Source organism: Patagioenas fasciata, chromosome Z (genome assembly GCF_037038585.1).
Source record: "Patagioenas fasciata isolate bPatFas1 chromosome Z, bPatFas1.hap1, whole genome shotgun sequence".
NCBI classification, from domain to species: domain Eukaryota; kingdom Metazoa; phylum Chordata; class Aves; order Columbiformes; family Columbidae; genus Patagioenas; species Patagioenas fasciata.
This window is the reverse complement of record NC_092560.1, coordinates 25457456-25474482: the sequence shown is the minus strand read 5'-3', so window position 1 is coordinate 25474482 and position 17027 is coordinate 25457456. Positions and strand designations below refer to the sequence as shown.

Sequence of the window (17027 nt, the reverse complement as noted above, 5' to 3'; positions counted from 1 at the left end):
GAAACAGAGTGGTCCCACCAGGAGTAAGGGGACCTAAGAACATCCATTAATACAATTGCTAAGGTTGCAAAGCTACGTGTCAGACCGATTTTCCATCTGATTCAGAGCACAAATCCAGGTTTTCCACTTTAGGGCAGACCTAAGCACTCTGCTTGGAGGTGATTCTTTCACCTGATTGCTGATTTTAAAGGTTAAAACATTGTGGAAGGAGTCCAGTAAAGGTTGCAGGGACATCACCTAGAAACATGCTGGTGGTAAAACACTAATGTGGCTTCCTCCTGGTTGCTAGTGCCTCTCCTGAAATTCTGACTGGCCATGTTACTTTTTTCCATCTTCTTTTTGCAAAAGGAGGTCTAGTGAGTTGTCCCTTATCTTCTTTCCTATTCTATTCTCTAGCCTAGTGATCTGTGAACTCTTTAAAGTACACAAGTTCAAAACACAAAAGGAAAAGTACAGAATTGAACCACTGCTTCATGTATCATGTATGGGTAACCATTGATCTGTTGACTCTTTTCTGCAGTTTTGTGAATATGACTAGAGGAACAGCCAAATTTGTAGGTGGCTCTCAGGTGGTATAAACCACATTTTGGGAGGTGAACTTAAAAATTGATTGTAAAAGTTTCATCTAGCTCTTACCATGAATTGAAGAACTCTTATGTTAAATACAGCACGCTCGATGACATATAAGTGATTAAACCTGTCCTCCAACAGCCTCAGTCTATTTTTAAGCTTATTCTCGCGACAGAAAAATAAATCTATAAGGATTGCTCTCTGGGATAAATCTTTTTAGCTCCAGGCAGCCTCAATAAGCATTGTTTTAACACTATTGAAATGCATGTTTTTGCAACAGCATAAAACTTGCCACGAAACCGATGAAGTCTAAGTATTAATGTGTGCTTGTTTGTGTAGTGCCACACGTACTCTCAGCTAATTCTGTTTCTATTGCCACTGGTGGCACAGGATCTGCTTGCTTTCCTTCTGGGAGCATAATTCTCTAAGCTTTGCAAAAAGATTATTTTATTTTCCTGATCATCTCTTACGTAGCTACAGGTTTGTTTTTTTCTCTTTTCACAATACTTAGTGATGGACACTTGTCATATACCCCTCTCCACAGACAGTAAAACAAATCACAGAGTGATAAAATTTAGCTCCAGCCTCTGTGGCATGTGTACTCATTGAAATGGTCAACTTACATTGTTTCTATGGATTATTGTAGTGGCTGGGATTGGTTGAAAGAGCTCTGAAAGTGAAAGGGATTTTCCTGTACATGAAGATTCATGCCCTTTGATAAAATAGATTTTCTATTTCCTGCTTGAAAGCTAAAATCTATACCCAAGAATTGGTCTGGGCTGTGGGAGAGAGGGAAGAAGAAACAAGTTTGCAGCATGGGAAAACAGAAGGTTCAATGGTGCTGTAAACACACCGTATTAATGCTTTGGGGATTGTCTTGGGATCTGCTACTACTTTTTGTGTGTTTGTCTCCAGAAACCATGACTTTTGAGAATATAGATCTTAAGGAAGTGTTGGTACACTTGAGGTTTGAGTTCAGTAGAAGCCACATAGGTTTCCAAACTGTAACTGTAACTGTTATTCTCCCACATAATATTTTGTGTTGTTTAGAAAGAGAACATTTTAAAATAACGAGAAATTTGCACTTCAAGACATTGCAACAACTCATAATTCTTTTGAATTATTAAAGAAATTCTTTTGAAGGAAGCCATTTCTTTTATTCAGAATATAATATTTGGTTTCAAAATGTTCACCTAGTAAATAATGAGATATACTTGATTTTAATTTTTAAATAATTATATTATTTTCAAAGAACTGTTTTGATCAATATGTTTATTACTTATGTATCAAGACACTGAGATAACATTACATGTTTTTCAACTAGCCAGTATGAAGTTAGAACAATACTGATTGAACCAACAGAAAATAATGTAATTGTTGGGCCTCATTGCATTTCTACTCTCTTCTTTAACATACTGGTTTACACAGATGCAGAGCCAACATTGTGTTCCTGTACACTTTGCTAATTAAACTGTCAGGTGATCCTTTAATGGATTAAGATACTTTGCCTCTAAAACTATGTCTTGATTATCATGCAGTCCCTCCTCATGGGAACTATGATTGCTTTGAGTGCTTGCCAGCATGGGACAGCATGTGTATCTGTAAGCGTACCCCACATATGAGCACGCTTGACTTTAGCTCTTGCTTTGCTTTTTCTCAGATCGAGCCTGGTTATTAGAGCCAAGGAAGGTACAGAAGCTTCAGGAAAAGATTTACTTTGCACTTCAACATGTGATCCAGAAGAACCACCTCGACGATGAGACTTTGACAAAGGTAATTTTTTAAAACTAAGAGCCCAGCACTACTCGATGTGACTCTTTTTTTTTGTAGTTGTTTCTCCATGCATTGCTGCATTAATATGAGTTAAAAGCAGCATGCTGCGTACCTGCAATGTGCAGGAGAAGTAAGGGTTGTTTTACTCTTGTCCCTGGTTCCCCTTACTCCATTTTTTATTCAATCCACTAATCTCTTTAATTAGCAGAGTGACACTACCTTTAAGTAGCAAGAATGAGACTGCCTTAAAAAAACTACCCCTGGGAGCAGTTCCTTGTTAAATGCGTTCTTGGCACTTGGCTAAAATTTCCAGGACAATTGTTTTTAGCCTTTTACAGTAAGAACAATGTCTGGTCCTTTGGATGAGTTGTTTTGATGGAGTTCAGAGTATTGCACTCAGTTATCCAACAAGATGTTAACATGGTTGATTTTGAAAACTAATTTACACTAAATGTGCTTCCTCCCTCTTCCTTTTTATTTTAATGTCTCGCAGTTAATAGCCAAGATACCAACCATAACTGCACTTTGCAACTTGCACGGAGAGAAACTACAGGTATTTAAGCAATCTCATCCGGATATAGTGAACACACTGTTTCCTCCATTATACAAGGAGCTTTTCAATCCAGACTCAACCACTGGCTGCAAGTGAAGGGGATAATAGAATTTTCACGTAGTCATGGAATGCGTCACTATTAAGACAAAAAGAAATGTTTTCATGAAGAACTTATTGAAAATGTCACTACTGCAACACTAGGAATGTCCTGCACTTAATAGAATTATTTTTCACCGCTACAGTTTGAAGAATGTAAATATGCAACTCTGAGTGGGGATGTCTTTTTTCTCTTTTCTTTGTTTACTTTTTCGTTTTAAACTGACAATGAATATACAAATATAGGACACTGGGTGTTACTTTTTTTTTTCTTTTTTCTTTTTTCTTTTTCTTTTTCTTTTTTTTTTTTTTAATTTTTTTGGGGGTTATTTTGGGAGACAACTGTTCCTAGAATTTTATTGTAGATATACATGAGAATAGAGCAGTACTTTGCAGTATTACTCTTGCTGTTTATTGTTCAAATATAATTTAAGAAAATTCCACTTATTAGACTTGCCTATTTCTATGTTTTTAGATAGTTTAATGCATGTGGAAATTCGTAGCTGTCTTGGAAATTACGGTGCATGTATGGAATACACATATATATGTATATATGCTATCTACTTTATATACATATATATATGTAGGTATTATATGCATACATGCTGTAGCTTAAAAATCCCATACCTACTTTTAAAGGATGCTCAGCCCGGCTGTCATGCATTTCTTACTCTCCAAGTAACATGTTAGATTTACTTTGCCATTCAGAGTTAAATTATCAGCTGCCGATATGTAATGACAGAATCACTTCTGAAGTATGTGTAATGTAGTGCATGTGTGCAGTCTGTAAATGAAACATCAGGAATGTATCAATGGTGCAAAAGCCTTGTCTGGATTATTTTAGCAGAGAGAACACAAATTTTTTGAATTTTCTCCCTGTTATAGGGATAGGTCACATAAAAAAGTGAACATTATAGGACCTAATGGCAGTAAAGTATCCAAAACACAGAGTAAAAATGTAGACTATCCCACACGTATGCTTTTCTGATTCCACACATGATTTTATTTTATATATACTATTTTGGAAAGTAGTTGCAAGGCTTGGTTTGGTTTTTGCCAAACTCAGTGAAAAGATGTATATTGAACTCAGCAAAAAACACAGGAAACCTAAAATGTAGCTCTGAAGAGTAACGGCAGAGGGAGGAAGGGAGGAGGAAAGTCAAAGCAAGCAATGTCCATGATTACAAAGGCAAATGTAATTGTCACTGTTTCTGACATAGCCATCATCTAAATGAGACTGATGGTTTCCAAATCACACATACATATATGTATGTTACATACACATGCATATATGTACGTATATATCCGTATGTATATAACTGTGTATATATACTTACGTAGAGTTGATTTTAGATGCACTTCAGAAGGGGAGCAAAGGATCGAAACTTGCTTTTTTTCTGTCTCTGTATTGACTTTATGTGCATTTGCTTGCAAAACCAAAGGCAAACACAGAGGTGAGTGGAAGACTGCCATGGACTTAATCTTGTGGATTAATTAAGATTAATTAGCAGTCATGATTAATGTATTTGAATCCTGCCAGAGAGAGAAAATAAAGACTTTTTAGCTATGGAAGAGGAATTCAGTTTCTGCTATAGCTCTGTCCTTACCACCAGTTTTACTCTTGTGAGCATTTCAGAGAACTATCCTTCGGAAACACCAGTGCAGGGCGCAGAGCATAAATAAGAGGAAACAGGCAGCAGAGAAGAAACAAACACAGGATCATAAGCAAATACATTTCTTTATTTCCAGTCACACAGAAGTCAGTGCAATCAGAGGCAAGGTGAGGAGGAGCAGCATGCTGGCAGGAGGCTGCACGGCAGAGCAGTGTCAGAGGGGGGACACAGCTGGGCCCTAGGGTGGGTGCAGAAACTTGTTTTGTTGCTGTAATAACTTAATGCCTCCCACTTTTCCAGCATACTGGCACAGATCTGATCTCAGTCTTCTGTTTTCTTTTCTGCATGACCAAATAATTTACAGAGTAAAGTACTTTGTGGAGTTTTCCATTGCCCTCATCAGCCAGTTTGCAAGTTTACCTACATTTCATGACAAAATCCCATCTACACATTATCAATGTTTGTCTAATCTGTTTTAGCAATGCCAAAACATATGCAAGAGCAGTTAAAAACTCTCAGCTAATAAATGTTTCTTTTTGCGTCCATTACAGCTTCAAAAAGAAAAAAAGAAAAAATGTGCACAGCAAAGTTAAATGTACTGAGAATTCTGTTGCAAACATGACACACTCTTCAAAATTACTTAGTCTTATATAACAGCGATTTCTAGAATACCTTTTTTGCTCCAAATTCCGAGCACATTTCTGATCTCTACTGATTACATTAAAATGTCTTCAATTAACATCATAAAGCTTGATTCTTTTTTATACTACTTAAACGAAAAAAATGGCATTCCCTTTTAAGGTGATTTATCTGTTTGCAACCCCTTTTGCATGGCAAATCCATGAAAAGGACTCCAAACTCCAACTCTTTCTAATAACAAAATACTTAATTAACTATATTTATCTACTGCTTGTGTGAATTTATTTGGGAAAAAAAGTCAATCTGAACCCTAGAAGTGCTCAGTTTTAACTGCAGGGGATTAATATTTTCCTTGTCTTTTTCCAGCACATGTATGTATTTGTTTGAAATTCTTTATAAACTTGTTTTCAGTATATCAAAATCAACATGTTTAGCCAACCCACAGAAATACAGAATATGTGATAAATATTACTGTTCTTAGGGGTTTGTTATGTTTATAAATAGTCCTTCACAGTTACAGAATACATCTTGAAATATTTTGTTCTTTTCAAATAAGTTAATCAGTCCTTGAGATTTTTTACTTATGTCTTAGGCAAGATAACCAAATGGAGATCACCCAGTGAAAAAGACATTATTTAATCATTACCAGCAAGGCTTTTAATCCTTAAAGCACTGTTCTTAAATCACTGCAACCTCATGACCTTTTCAGTCAGTAAGGATTACTGCCACTTCTTAAAGACGCAGAAATGAAGGAAAAGAAGTTAAATGACTTGCTGGAGACCACAAAGGTCGCAGTTTTTAGCCATGGCGTAAAAATGGATTCTTATCTTTTGGTCCTAAAAATATAAAGATGCTGGTATACAAAATCTTCATTGCCATTGATAGGCAACAGCCTCTGCATACGATTACAAATACTGCCAAGCAAATATTTGTCTTCAAATAATGTTAAATCATGAAGAGTTTGCTCTATTTTTGTTAGTACTTTTACAGAATTTGAGCAAATAACCTTGTTGTTTATTTGGAAAATAAAATTTCATTCTTATACGTTACTTATTTGTGGTAACTAAGGCTGATAAATTTTATTTAATTTTCTGTGATTTAGGATTGGCCACATAGGTAAAGTAGTACCTCTTTTTCCCTTCGCTGACTGAGTTTAAAACAACAAATAAGGATTACATGCTACAGGGTGGATTTTTGATGTAGGTTTTAATACATAGTCATTTATACTTAAAATTTCAAATTCTTGATATTGGATTAAATGTGTTCAAGTTATCCATAGACTTTAAATAATAAAACAGCATGAATTCTAGTAAATAACTGCATAATACTCTCACAAAATGCATTTCAGATAATATTAGTGCTGCTCTTTATTTCTTCTTGGCTTTCATTATTTCACAGTAGTATCTGAAGCCCTTCAGTTAAATCTCTAAAACAAGGATTTGTCACATCTGCTCTGTCTAGTAATTAGTTATGTTTGTTGATTTTTTTAGTGACAAGCTTTTTAAATAAGACACTCTTTTTTAATGTTTTATTTACCCGGGATTTTTAACAGAAGGATATTTAAAGCATGTATTGAATCATCTAGCATTGCTCTCGCAATAATTCAAACACGTTGATCTGAATTATCCTTGGCATCAAGGAAGCAGATGTAGGCTTTTCATTATACTACCACAGAAACTTAATTTTGCTGTAAATGTCACTCTTGCCAGCTCTTTGTATAAAGAATTAATTCCAAGAGTCATATTTCCTTCTACTGGAAATATTGCTTTAGTGATTGCTAGGAAAACAAAACAAAACAAAACAAAACAAAACAAAACAAAACCAAACCACAAAAACCCCCAGGGTAATAGAATGCATTCAGTTGACCCAACTTTTTTCCAAAAGCAAGGTATATTTTTTGATCGGTTTGTGTTAGGCAGCATTTAGGAATTGATTCTGTAAATTGGCAGGCTCCCTTAGCTCTAACTAACACCACTGAACATCGAGGCAGCTCAGCACCACATAGAAAGTGCTCAGCTCCTCGTAAAGTCCAAGGCCCATGGTGTTAAGAGGACCCCTTTCAGCTTTGTGGAGCACAAGTCAGTTGTTATCTCATACTTGCTTTTTAATGCTTTTACTTCATGGTTCCTGTTGTCCATTTCAGCTCTGTTTCACAGGGATCAGTTTATTCCTCCTGTTGCACCTTGGGCTCCAATGCTGTCTCGATGCCTCTGCCAGGCTATGGTGCTCCAGGTGGAGCAGCAACCAGACTTGCCCATGAAGATGAGCTTTACTATGTGATTTTCTTTGTTTATTTTCATGGTGGCAGCTTGCATAGGTGTATGTTCCTCTTTGGAATAGTTTGCAGAGGTTTCTGACATGACAACTTCTACACAAAGAGGGTTCAAAGCTGCTCTTATGCTCTGGCCTCTCAAACCTCCCACCACTAGTCCATGAGAGCTGCTCAAAGACTGCAGCAGTCTCACAAAGCACTCACCACTGTCAGAGATGTGCAGCTGATGGCTCCCTTCCCTGTATTTTTTCACTCCCGCTAAAGCGGTGCTACAAAGCACATTTGAAAGATGTTTAGGCTTCCCTGTCCTCCTTCCTCCTGGCTCTGCATTATGTGTTGTTTCTAGAAAAGCCAAGGCCCAGGCTGGAAGTTGGTTCCTGTTTTCAGAGTCATTGTCTATTGGACATCCCAGGAATATAGCACTGGGCAATAAGATCAATCTGAAACATGGAAGAGATTTTTTATCCAAGTATGTTATGTCTAACCATATATGAAATAGAAACCTGAGACAGAACAGCTCGCTTTTCCCTGGCAATAACAAAATAGTGTATTTATACCTACCAACCTGTCCCAGCAATTTCTGCCTCCACTCTAGAGGCTAACTCCTATCTCTGACACCCATTAGGAACAGTGTGTTGGAGATCCAGACCTCTTCTTTCCTTTTTAAGTTTCATGCTTTGTAAATGACAATCACTGCTTGACGCAGATGTTGCACTGTATGCCACTCAGGGATGTTTCATTTCTAAAAATGGCTATATAAATATAACAGTGATAATAAGGAAGAGAATGTTAGAGGCTTTGAAGGGCATGGGGTTGAGCTGCCCAAATGAACGCGACCCAGACAAGGCTTCCAAGCCAGTGATTAGGAGTAACATTGGTATAAACTGAATTCATTGTCAGCATTTCCTCAGCTTGATGTAGGACTCACTTGACCCGTTGTTTCATAGTCAGTGGAGCTCTACTGACCCATCAGTCTGAGACGTTAAAGTCCTTTTGGAAACAAAACGCAGGCAAGCTTTGTACAAGTTACTGAATTTAGACAACTGACTAAAGAAAGTGCAGTTTAAAGGTGCTGAGTTTAGGTACCATTAGTCTGAGTGCATATTCAGAATTGCTGTGGGCATGTAAGAAGAAAGGTTAAGACGTGGAACAAATGATGGTATGTCAGCAATGACAGCAATAGTTACGCCGAGCTACCACATGGAGAAATGACTATAAAGAGCAAGTAGTGTAACGTGGCTAACAGCTACCCTTTCCTCTCAGGGATGCTACCCTAGTCCTCTGTAGCAATGTGTCTCCGTGGTATGACCAGTCCTTTTCTCACCTCAAGCAAACATGACATCATTTTATACTGTGCTAGTGAAAAATACTCCCGTTTCCTAGAATTTCAAAATGCGCTTCTGCTTATTCCTAGCTTTACACCATGCTTTTTATAGACCTATCATTACAAGGACACACACACAAAGAAAAATTGCTGTGGGTTATATTGCCTGTTATTGAGATAATTCCAGGTCTCCAGCCTGGAATTACCTCAGGTCTGAGTATGATCGTTGCTCCTGTTCCCACAGTGAGGATGTATGTGTTTTACTCACTCCATCTTCTGAATTCTCTACACCTAGGAGGTGGGTGGACAATTTGAAGAGGTGAAAAGGAGAGGCAAACATCCTTACACACCAAGGTTTTCATAATCATATTCCTTGCCAAGTGTCCCACTGCAATTTGAATTTCAATCTTTCAGGTTGCTGGGAACCGTGTCCAAGTGAGTGAAGTTCTTGTTAGCATGATAACTGCCCATTAAAAAGGGCAGTCTTCTGGCCAGAGGACCTTGCCTCTCTTTCATTTCCTTTTACACCGAATGAATGAGGCCTGGAGTGATAAATGATTCATCTTTCTCAAAGCCGATCCTCACCTGCAGCGTGCAATGGAGCCTCCACCTAGCTGCATTGTCCCTGCAGGTGTTGTCCCTGCAAGTAAGGCCATGTGACAATGAGCCCAACCCACCAGTAACTGACTATCCCAGAAGTGGCTGGCAGGAGATCACTTAACTATAAAAGCCACTTGTGTATGCACTCTGTAGATGAACACCATTGTAAAAAAAAAAAAAAAAAGAGATATAAAATTTCTGCAGTGGTAGCTCATAGTTGGTAACTCTCCTAAAAAACACAGCCTGAACGTCTAGTGACATGGTGGATGTGTCAGTGTCCACCAGACAATTTTTGCATTTCGTTTGTGCTGAGAGGGTAAGGCAATGAACAAAATGCTCTGGGAGAGATATCCTGGGTGTTACTGCAGGCAGCGAGGGTAGTACTGCTCACAGTGAGTTCAGTAAAGCATTGTACTACATTTACACAATTTCATCATCCTCACAATTCCACAACATCACATAGGGAGAGTGAAAGAAAACATCATTGGATATAGCAGCAATAAATAAATTATAAGTGTTTCTTTGTAACTGCACTTGCAGAAAATGTTTGCTTTGCACGTGGTTTTCTGTACAATAACAAAAAGCTTCATCTAATGTAGATATCAAAGTGTTTTTGCATTTGTTGGATTAGTTGGATGGAGCTGCTCATTTGTGATCAAAGATACTGCTGTTGAGAAAAATGTATGTGCTTCAAGAAAAGGCTGAGGCCCTTGTTTATGGCTGTACATTGGCAGCAGTAAAGTATGTTCAATATAAAACTCCATCTAGACAGAATTTTTTAAATGTCTGCTAGTTTTCAATATTATGATCGCGTTGGTCCCTTATATGGGCAACCAGAACACAACTGCATTGAAAAACAAGCAGGGCCAGATGGTCAGCCACAAAGAACAGGAAAGAACAGACTTTATCTTGAAGACTGTTCCAGATAAAACCAGCTTATTTAAAAAAAAAAAAAAAAAAAAAAAAAAAAAAAAATAGAAAAAGCACTTATACTTGTCTTGCTTAGACACACAGCTTAATAAGTCAGAGTAACTACATTAGGCTGTTGACTTTGGGGATTCAGATTCAGATGCACTACATTTGTGTTTTTTTTTAATGTGTCACTTCAGTGTTGGAATCAGGCAAAAGAAGGTGTTTTGTTGTTAGTAAGAAACGCTAATAATCGTTTAACCCTACAGAGTGTGGACCACACATTCATGTGCAGTAGATGGGGATTTATTCATGCACTTACACTTAAAAAGCCACTGAGTAGCATAGCAAGCAAACTAGCCGTGACAGTCTCTGCCTCTTGCACGACTGCAGTGTGACCTCTGGTAGGCTACAAGGAGCGGCTCTGTGATTGTACTTGTGGCCACAGATAAAGCACAACCGAACCCTAAGCTGTTATCAACACCCAGCTAAATCAAATGCATGGGGTATTCAGATTTATGCTAATTGCTGTGCGATAATTCCCATGTTAAATTAATTACTCTGGTTGTAATGAATGGGCGATATAAATAAAATAGGAATCAGAATAGCAACAAAATCCCTTATTTTACAGCTGCACTCTCTGCCTCATCTAATTAACACTAAAGAAAGTTACTTAAAAACTACACAAACAAAACAAGAAGAAAGAAACCTGAGTATGTATTGTAGAAATGTAGAAGACAAATAAAATATTTTTTCAAATGTAATTACTTTTAATATATGCTTGTGGAAGGTCTGATACTATGTATGCTGTCTCTGTAATTTTTGCTGTAAATAACTTGGGACAGTGAATACACTGATTTTTTCTATGTCTCTGTTTAAGCATAAGACTTTGTAACAATTTTTTTTAAAGAGGAAAAACATCAAAGAGCAAATTATGTACTTGCTTCTTGTAAGTGTAATGTACTCTTCAGTTTTTATGGAAACTGATTGTAATAGATAAAGCCTTTTGACCAGCCGTTGGTGTTTAGTGTATACTTCTGTTTGTAATGGGAAAAAAAAAAAAAAAGATGGGACTGTCAATGAAACATGATCCCAGTGAGTCTGTACAGTGAGCATTGTATTAATACCTGCAGACTGCATTTGACTAATATAATTTGAAGAAAGGTTGCTTAAGCAAATAATGTTTCCTTACAGCATATGGCTTTTATGAATCCTTCTGGCATGAACTAGAATAGAAACATTTCGTTCTTTCCAATGAGCAAAATATTTTTGTATGTCTTTAATTTCTATTCAAAGTTGAGGTCAGGTCACTCATTAGCTGTAATCTGAAGCCATAACTGACCTTCACCAAATACATGTTTTAAAGATCGTAATAGAAAAATAAATTACGTCCAGTTTACCAACAGTTATAATAACACAGGCAGGAGCATAAATAAGACACAAAGTGTTTGGATGCTTTTCTGGCATTCCAGTATGACTTTAATGGCTAGTATTTTATGATTACCAATTTATAAAAAAGAAAAAACATAATTAAAATAGATATTTAGATTTAAATAAAACTTTCTAATATTTTTGAAATATCCCTGAAAATGCTTAATTGCATTTAGGATTATGAGAGAAACAGATTTTTCATATATTTCCCACTTTCAAATATCTAATGTTTTTATCCTATTTCCAGTTCATTTTATTAGAGTGAAATGAGATTTTAAGACCCAGATCTCCAAGCCCTAAGCTATTTGGTGCTTGGCAGTAGCCATATTGTTGTATATCAATTTGATTTGAATTTTCAGGGTGTGTTGTTTGCTACTTGATAAGCATGCTTACCACTGTTGGTAACACATAAGAGTTGCATTGCCTGTCAAGAAGTGTGACAAAAACAATCAAAGAAAACATGAATGGCACTCAGAATGAATCTTTCTCAAAGATGGAATAAAAATTCCTTTCTAAAATTAAATGTCTCCTAGAGCCAACAGTGATTTTTTCTTTTTTGAAGCTTAGTTGTGTAATAATTATGATGTATCTTAACTGGCTTGTAGATGCAAAAAACAAAATCGCAAATGAACCATGACATATTGGGTAAAAATCTGGTTCCATTGAAAGCAACAGCATAACCCCTCACTGATTTCCATGGAGCCAGGAGTTCATCCAGCATTTTTACCTCTGCAATTTTCTTCTGATCTTTCTCCCTTGTTTAATATAACTGACCTAATTTATGTGTATGTGAGTAAAAATACAGCCTGATTCATTTAGAAAGTGACCGTTGAAGGTTTTATTTTTTATCATGAATTTTGTAGGACCAGCATCCCTGTCAAATGAAAAGGTTCTATATTACTTTAGAATGTAATAGATTTTGTTTTATTTTATGTCCTGTAAATTATTAGTTCAATACTGTTAGCATTCCATAATAATGCACACATGATTTTTGAATGTTTTCTGTAAATGACAATCAATGTTGATGAAGTTCCTTTCTTTAATGCAAAATTAAAAAAAAAAAAAAAAACCTGTATAAGAAAAGAAATTGTTGTGTGATTTTTTTTTTTCCCCATCCAATTTCATTACCTGTGTCAGTTGGGAATAAGTACAGTTTATAAATTTACATTTTGGTAAAACAAAAAACCTAAACATCAGGAGTCTGTACTTATTTTCAGGTTTTCTCTTAGTGTATTGAATTACGTATAACACATTGCTCCCCATCAGTGCACCTAAAATGGTGCAATTTAAATTAGAGCTGCAACTTTCAAATATGCTAATTGTTAGATTTATTAATTTATTTCTCTGTTTTGGGGAAAGCCTCAGCTAGCAGAAAACCAAAACGACACAAGGAACACTTGCATGAAGGCAAACTGCACAGTAATGTAACAGAAGCTTATCTTATTTAGAAGAAGATAACTGTATTTAAAATAAATTATGTCAAATATTTTTTAAGTTTGTGTATGTCTGGTAGTTATTAACACTGAAAGATGAAATAGGAAATGTTAGCTGTCTGAACTGAAGATAGTACCATTCAAAGATACTATGTTTTTATTTTAGGACCCTAACTTTAAAGCAGGAGTAAATTTTAAAAGGCAACATCTGAAGACTTCATTTTGCAAACCATTAAGCATATGTTTATTAGTATTAATGACTTCAGCAGGGTTAACGCATATACTTAAAGCCAGCTGTATGTTTAAATGCTTCTTGCATCACTATGCAAGCAGTCAAGTTTGGTTACTGAGTTGCCGTAAGTGCAGCTTGGCATTATTAGAATGTCAAGTCCTAGATATTTAACACTCATTTGCAGATGAGTGTAGTGTCACAGTGTCAGAGGTACTCATTTTAACCTGTATTGTTTCAGTTAAAAAATCAGAAGCAATTATTTTTAAAACAATACAAACTGATATGTTCTAGCACGTTTCCTTACTGTTTTGTTGTCGTTGATGTTTTAAGACTGCCTTATCTTTCTAGTCTGTCTAGGAAAAAAATACTTTTAGTAAAATATCCACTTTTCCTGAAAGACAGAAACAAACTTTCACAGGTTCTGACTGCCAAATAGCATAGAGATCAACACTTTGTGAGAAGACAAGTAGAACATTATTTTGAAACACAATTATATGACAGTCTTACAGGACATTGCTCACTACTCTGTTGTGCCAGTTGTCAGTTTAAATGTCAGTGTGCCTAGGCTGACAATAGATGTACTCCTACATGTATGAACTATAGTATACATTTTGCACATTACAGTTCCTCAAAGACAGATGGGTTAATATAAGCTTTCAAGAGAGAAAGTGGTGAAATGCGTTAGGCAAAACAACGTGGAGTAACAGTAACTGTCAGTCCCAGAAGGATTATATGCTTACAGGTATTCACTCAATTACAAACCCATGCAAATGCAGCCTTCTGGATCATGATGTATCATGAATGCATTCAACTATAACTTACCATGCACTTCGAGCAACATCTTTGAAACAGGAAAGGTCTCATGAAATGTGTTCAACATCCTAAAAATAGTCCAGCATTTGCACTGGATAAATCAAAATCTGGCTGAGCAATTTTTTTGCCTTTCTCACTTCTTATGCCTCTACTGTTCAACTCATTTCCCACCCTTATCCCCAAGAGAGATCTTCCAAAAAATCCTTTGAAACCTGCATTGCAGGTTGCTTTGGAGGACAAAGACTGATTTGTTCTGCTGCAGGTGTGAAATGCCTGTTCATTATGGAAGGCAGCTGTAATTTTGATGTTACAGGCCATGCTTCTGTTCCTGGAAAATGTTTACTTCTTATTTATGCAGAAGTTTTGTTGTAGCTTTAATGGTCTGTGTATATAAGTGAGATTTACAGAAGACTTAAGAGCTTCAATTAGTCCTGGTGAAGGGACTCTCATCCCAGAAGGGTTTCATTCCAATTATATTGAACAGACTAATAAAAATATTATCTCCCCCTACAGACATGCATTACGACTGTGTGTGTAGCTACAGTTCTTAAAAAAATCTGAGCAAATCTTTCACCTGGGTGTTCTACCTGGAAGGATTCAATTCACTTGGCCAGAGAGGTGTGTTGATCCTGTTTGCATTGCACTTGCGTACCTTGCTTGACTTCCACCTGCTGCTCCTCGGGGTCTCACATCCCTCATAGTTCTCCCCAGCACATGGACATTTTGCATAACGTGGGACAACTCCAGTGCAGCTATGTGCTATTGTTCAGGGGTCCAGAGAAAGTTTAAGCATATAACGTACACACTTCATATGAAAGCCTGAAATTTTTCATATAGGAAAGTGAACAGATTAGGCACCATCAGTGATTCAGAAATAGTTGTGATTTCCCTTCAAAATTCTCACAGAAGTAACTGTAGTCTGGAGGCTAAGAGGCTACTTCCAGCAGATTCAGCCCAGTCCTAATAAAGTTCGTGAGTAAGATGCTTCCATTTCATCTAATTAATCAATAGCAATTATGAGCAAATGCTGACCTTGCCTGAAATTTATTTATTCAAATTAATAAAAGCCTTTATCAGAGGGCTTTAAAAACTGCATGCTCTATCCCCCATGGTTTTGTTGCATTTTGGCATTCAAAAATGCATTCAGTTACAGAGGTGCCATCACTAAAATTGCAGCAGTTGTTGATAAGATTTGCAACACTCCTCTGAATGATTCTGTGACTGACATAGGCATATCCTTTGCTTCCTTGTGACAGCTGATGATGACCAAACATTGTGAAGTTTTAGCAAATATATGTTGATATTACCCTCTTACCAATAAAAAAATCCTGTTGGCTTAGAAGTTAGATTTCTCGTTTACTGGGCTTGTAATTGCCCCCACAATTTTTTCTTGAGGCAGTGCATTCAGGAGCACTGTGATTGCAAATGGGAGGTAAGATGGCCTGTGAGGAGGTGATGATGCCAGGAGACACTTGATCCTACCTTCATCATTAAAACGCCACACTGTCCTAATCAACACGCCCATTTATTTGCTATGAAAGAAGAGGATATTTTGTAACCTGGAAAAAGAAAACTAAATTATTTTGTGCACCATGCTTCAGACTAGATGTTTCTGGAGACACTGCGAGCAGATGTATAGGGGAATAGATTTGTCTTTTTTGTTCCTCAGGCCATGTATTTGCCTGGTATGAATGCTGAACTGCCATGGCTTGCACTTCAGGGTGATTTAAAAAGAGAAGCACATTTCAGGGGCGCTTCCCTATTGCTGTCTCTTCTAAAGGCCCTTTAGCACCATATAATTAATGTTCTTCTCTACCCTCCCTGCCTTATAGCAGAGGAGAGGTTGAGGGCCATGCTTTTGAAGAGTCCTTGGAGAGTCAGCGGCATTTGCTTGTGTGTGCTTTTTTGAGCTCAAGACCCAGTCCAAAGAAATCAATACCTCCTCCGTGAGCTTAAAGCTAGACTTGTGCTGAATTTAGCTATCCATGCAGCTTCTGGAAGTGTGGAACATTCTACCAAGCAAAAGCTTTGCAGAAAAACGCTGCTTTAAGAAATTAGTATCTTCTGTCCACAAACTAAATCATAGTACCATTATACAGTTAATAGCAAGGCCTACTAGAAAATGAGCATGACATCAGGTTTAAACAGTATTTTTTGGGGATGATGGCTCTGATCATTGACTACTGTTGTCATTTTAGGCAAGCAGATGATTTGGCATCTGCATATCTATCTATGTATTTCTTTGCATTTTTAAGGTACAAGCACTGTCTTCAACTTCACTGTAACATTTTCAGATGTTTTCAAATAAACCCATACTGTCTTGGTATCACAGTATCACAGTATGTTTGGGATTGGAAGGGACCTCAAAAGATCATCTAGTCCAATCCCCCTGCTGGAGCAGGAACGCCTAGGTGAGGTCGCACAGGAACATGTCCAGGCGGGTTTTGAATGTCTCCAGAGTAGGAGACTCCACAACCTCCCTGGGCAGCCTGTTCCAGTGCTCTGTCACCCTCACTGACAAGAAGTTTTTTTCTCAAATTTAAGTGGAACCTCTTGTGTTCCAGCTTGATCCCATTACCCCTTGTCCTATCATTGTTTGCCACCGAGAAGAGCCTGGCTCTGTCCTCATGGCACTCACCCTTTATATATTTATAAACATTAATAAGGTCACCCCTCAGTCTCCTCTTCTCCAAACTAAAGAGACCCAGCTCCCTCAGCCTTTCTTCATAAGGGAGGTGCTCCACTCCCTTAATCATCTTTGTTGCCCTA

General features: G+C 37.1%; 1 protein-coding gene across 1 annotated transcript in view; it reads left to right on the top strand.

Annotated features, from left to right (window-relative positions):
- RORB (RAR related orphan receptor B) overlaps nucleotides 1-9650 on the top strand; it is a 147484-nt gene extending 137834 nt beyond the window's left edge. Inside the window, exons 9-10 of the mRNA XM_071801748.1 lie at nucleotides 2231-2343; nucleotides 2837-9650. Coding sequence (XP_071657849.1) covers nucleotides 2231-2343; nucleotides 2837-2992 — 269 coding nt within the window. The 3' untranslated portion in view covers nucleotides 2993-9650. The remainder of the gene's footprint in view (nucleotides 1-2230; nucleotides 2344-2836) is intronic.
- The last annotated feature ends 7377 nt before the right edge of the window (nucleotides 9651-17027 follow it).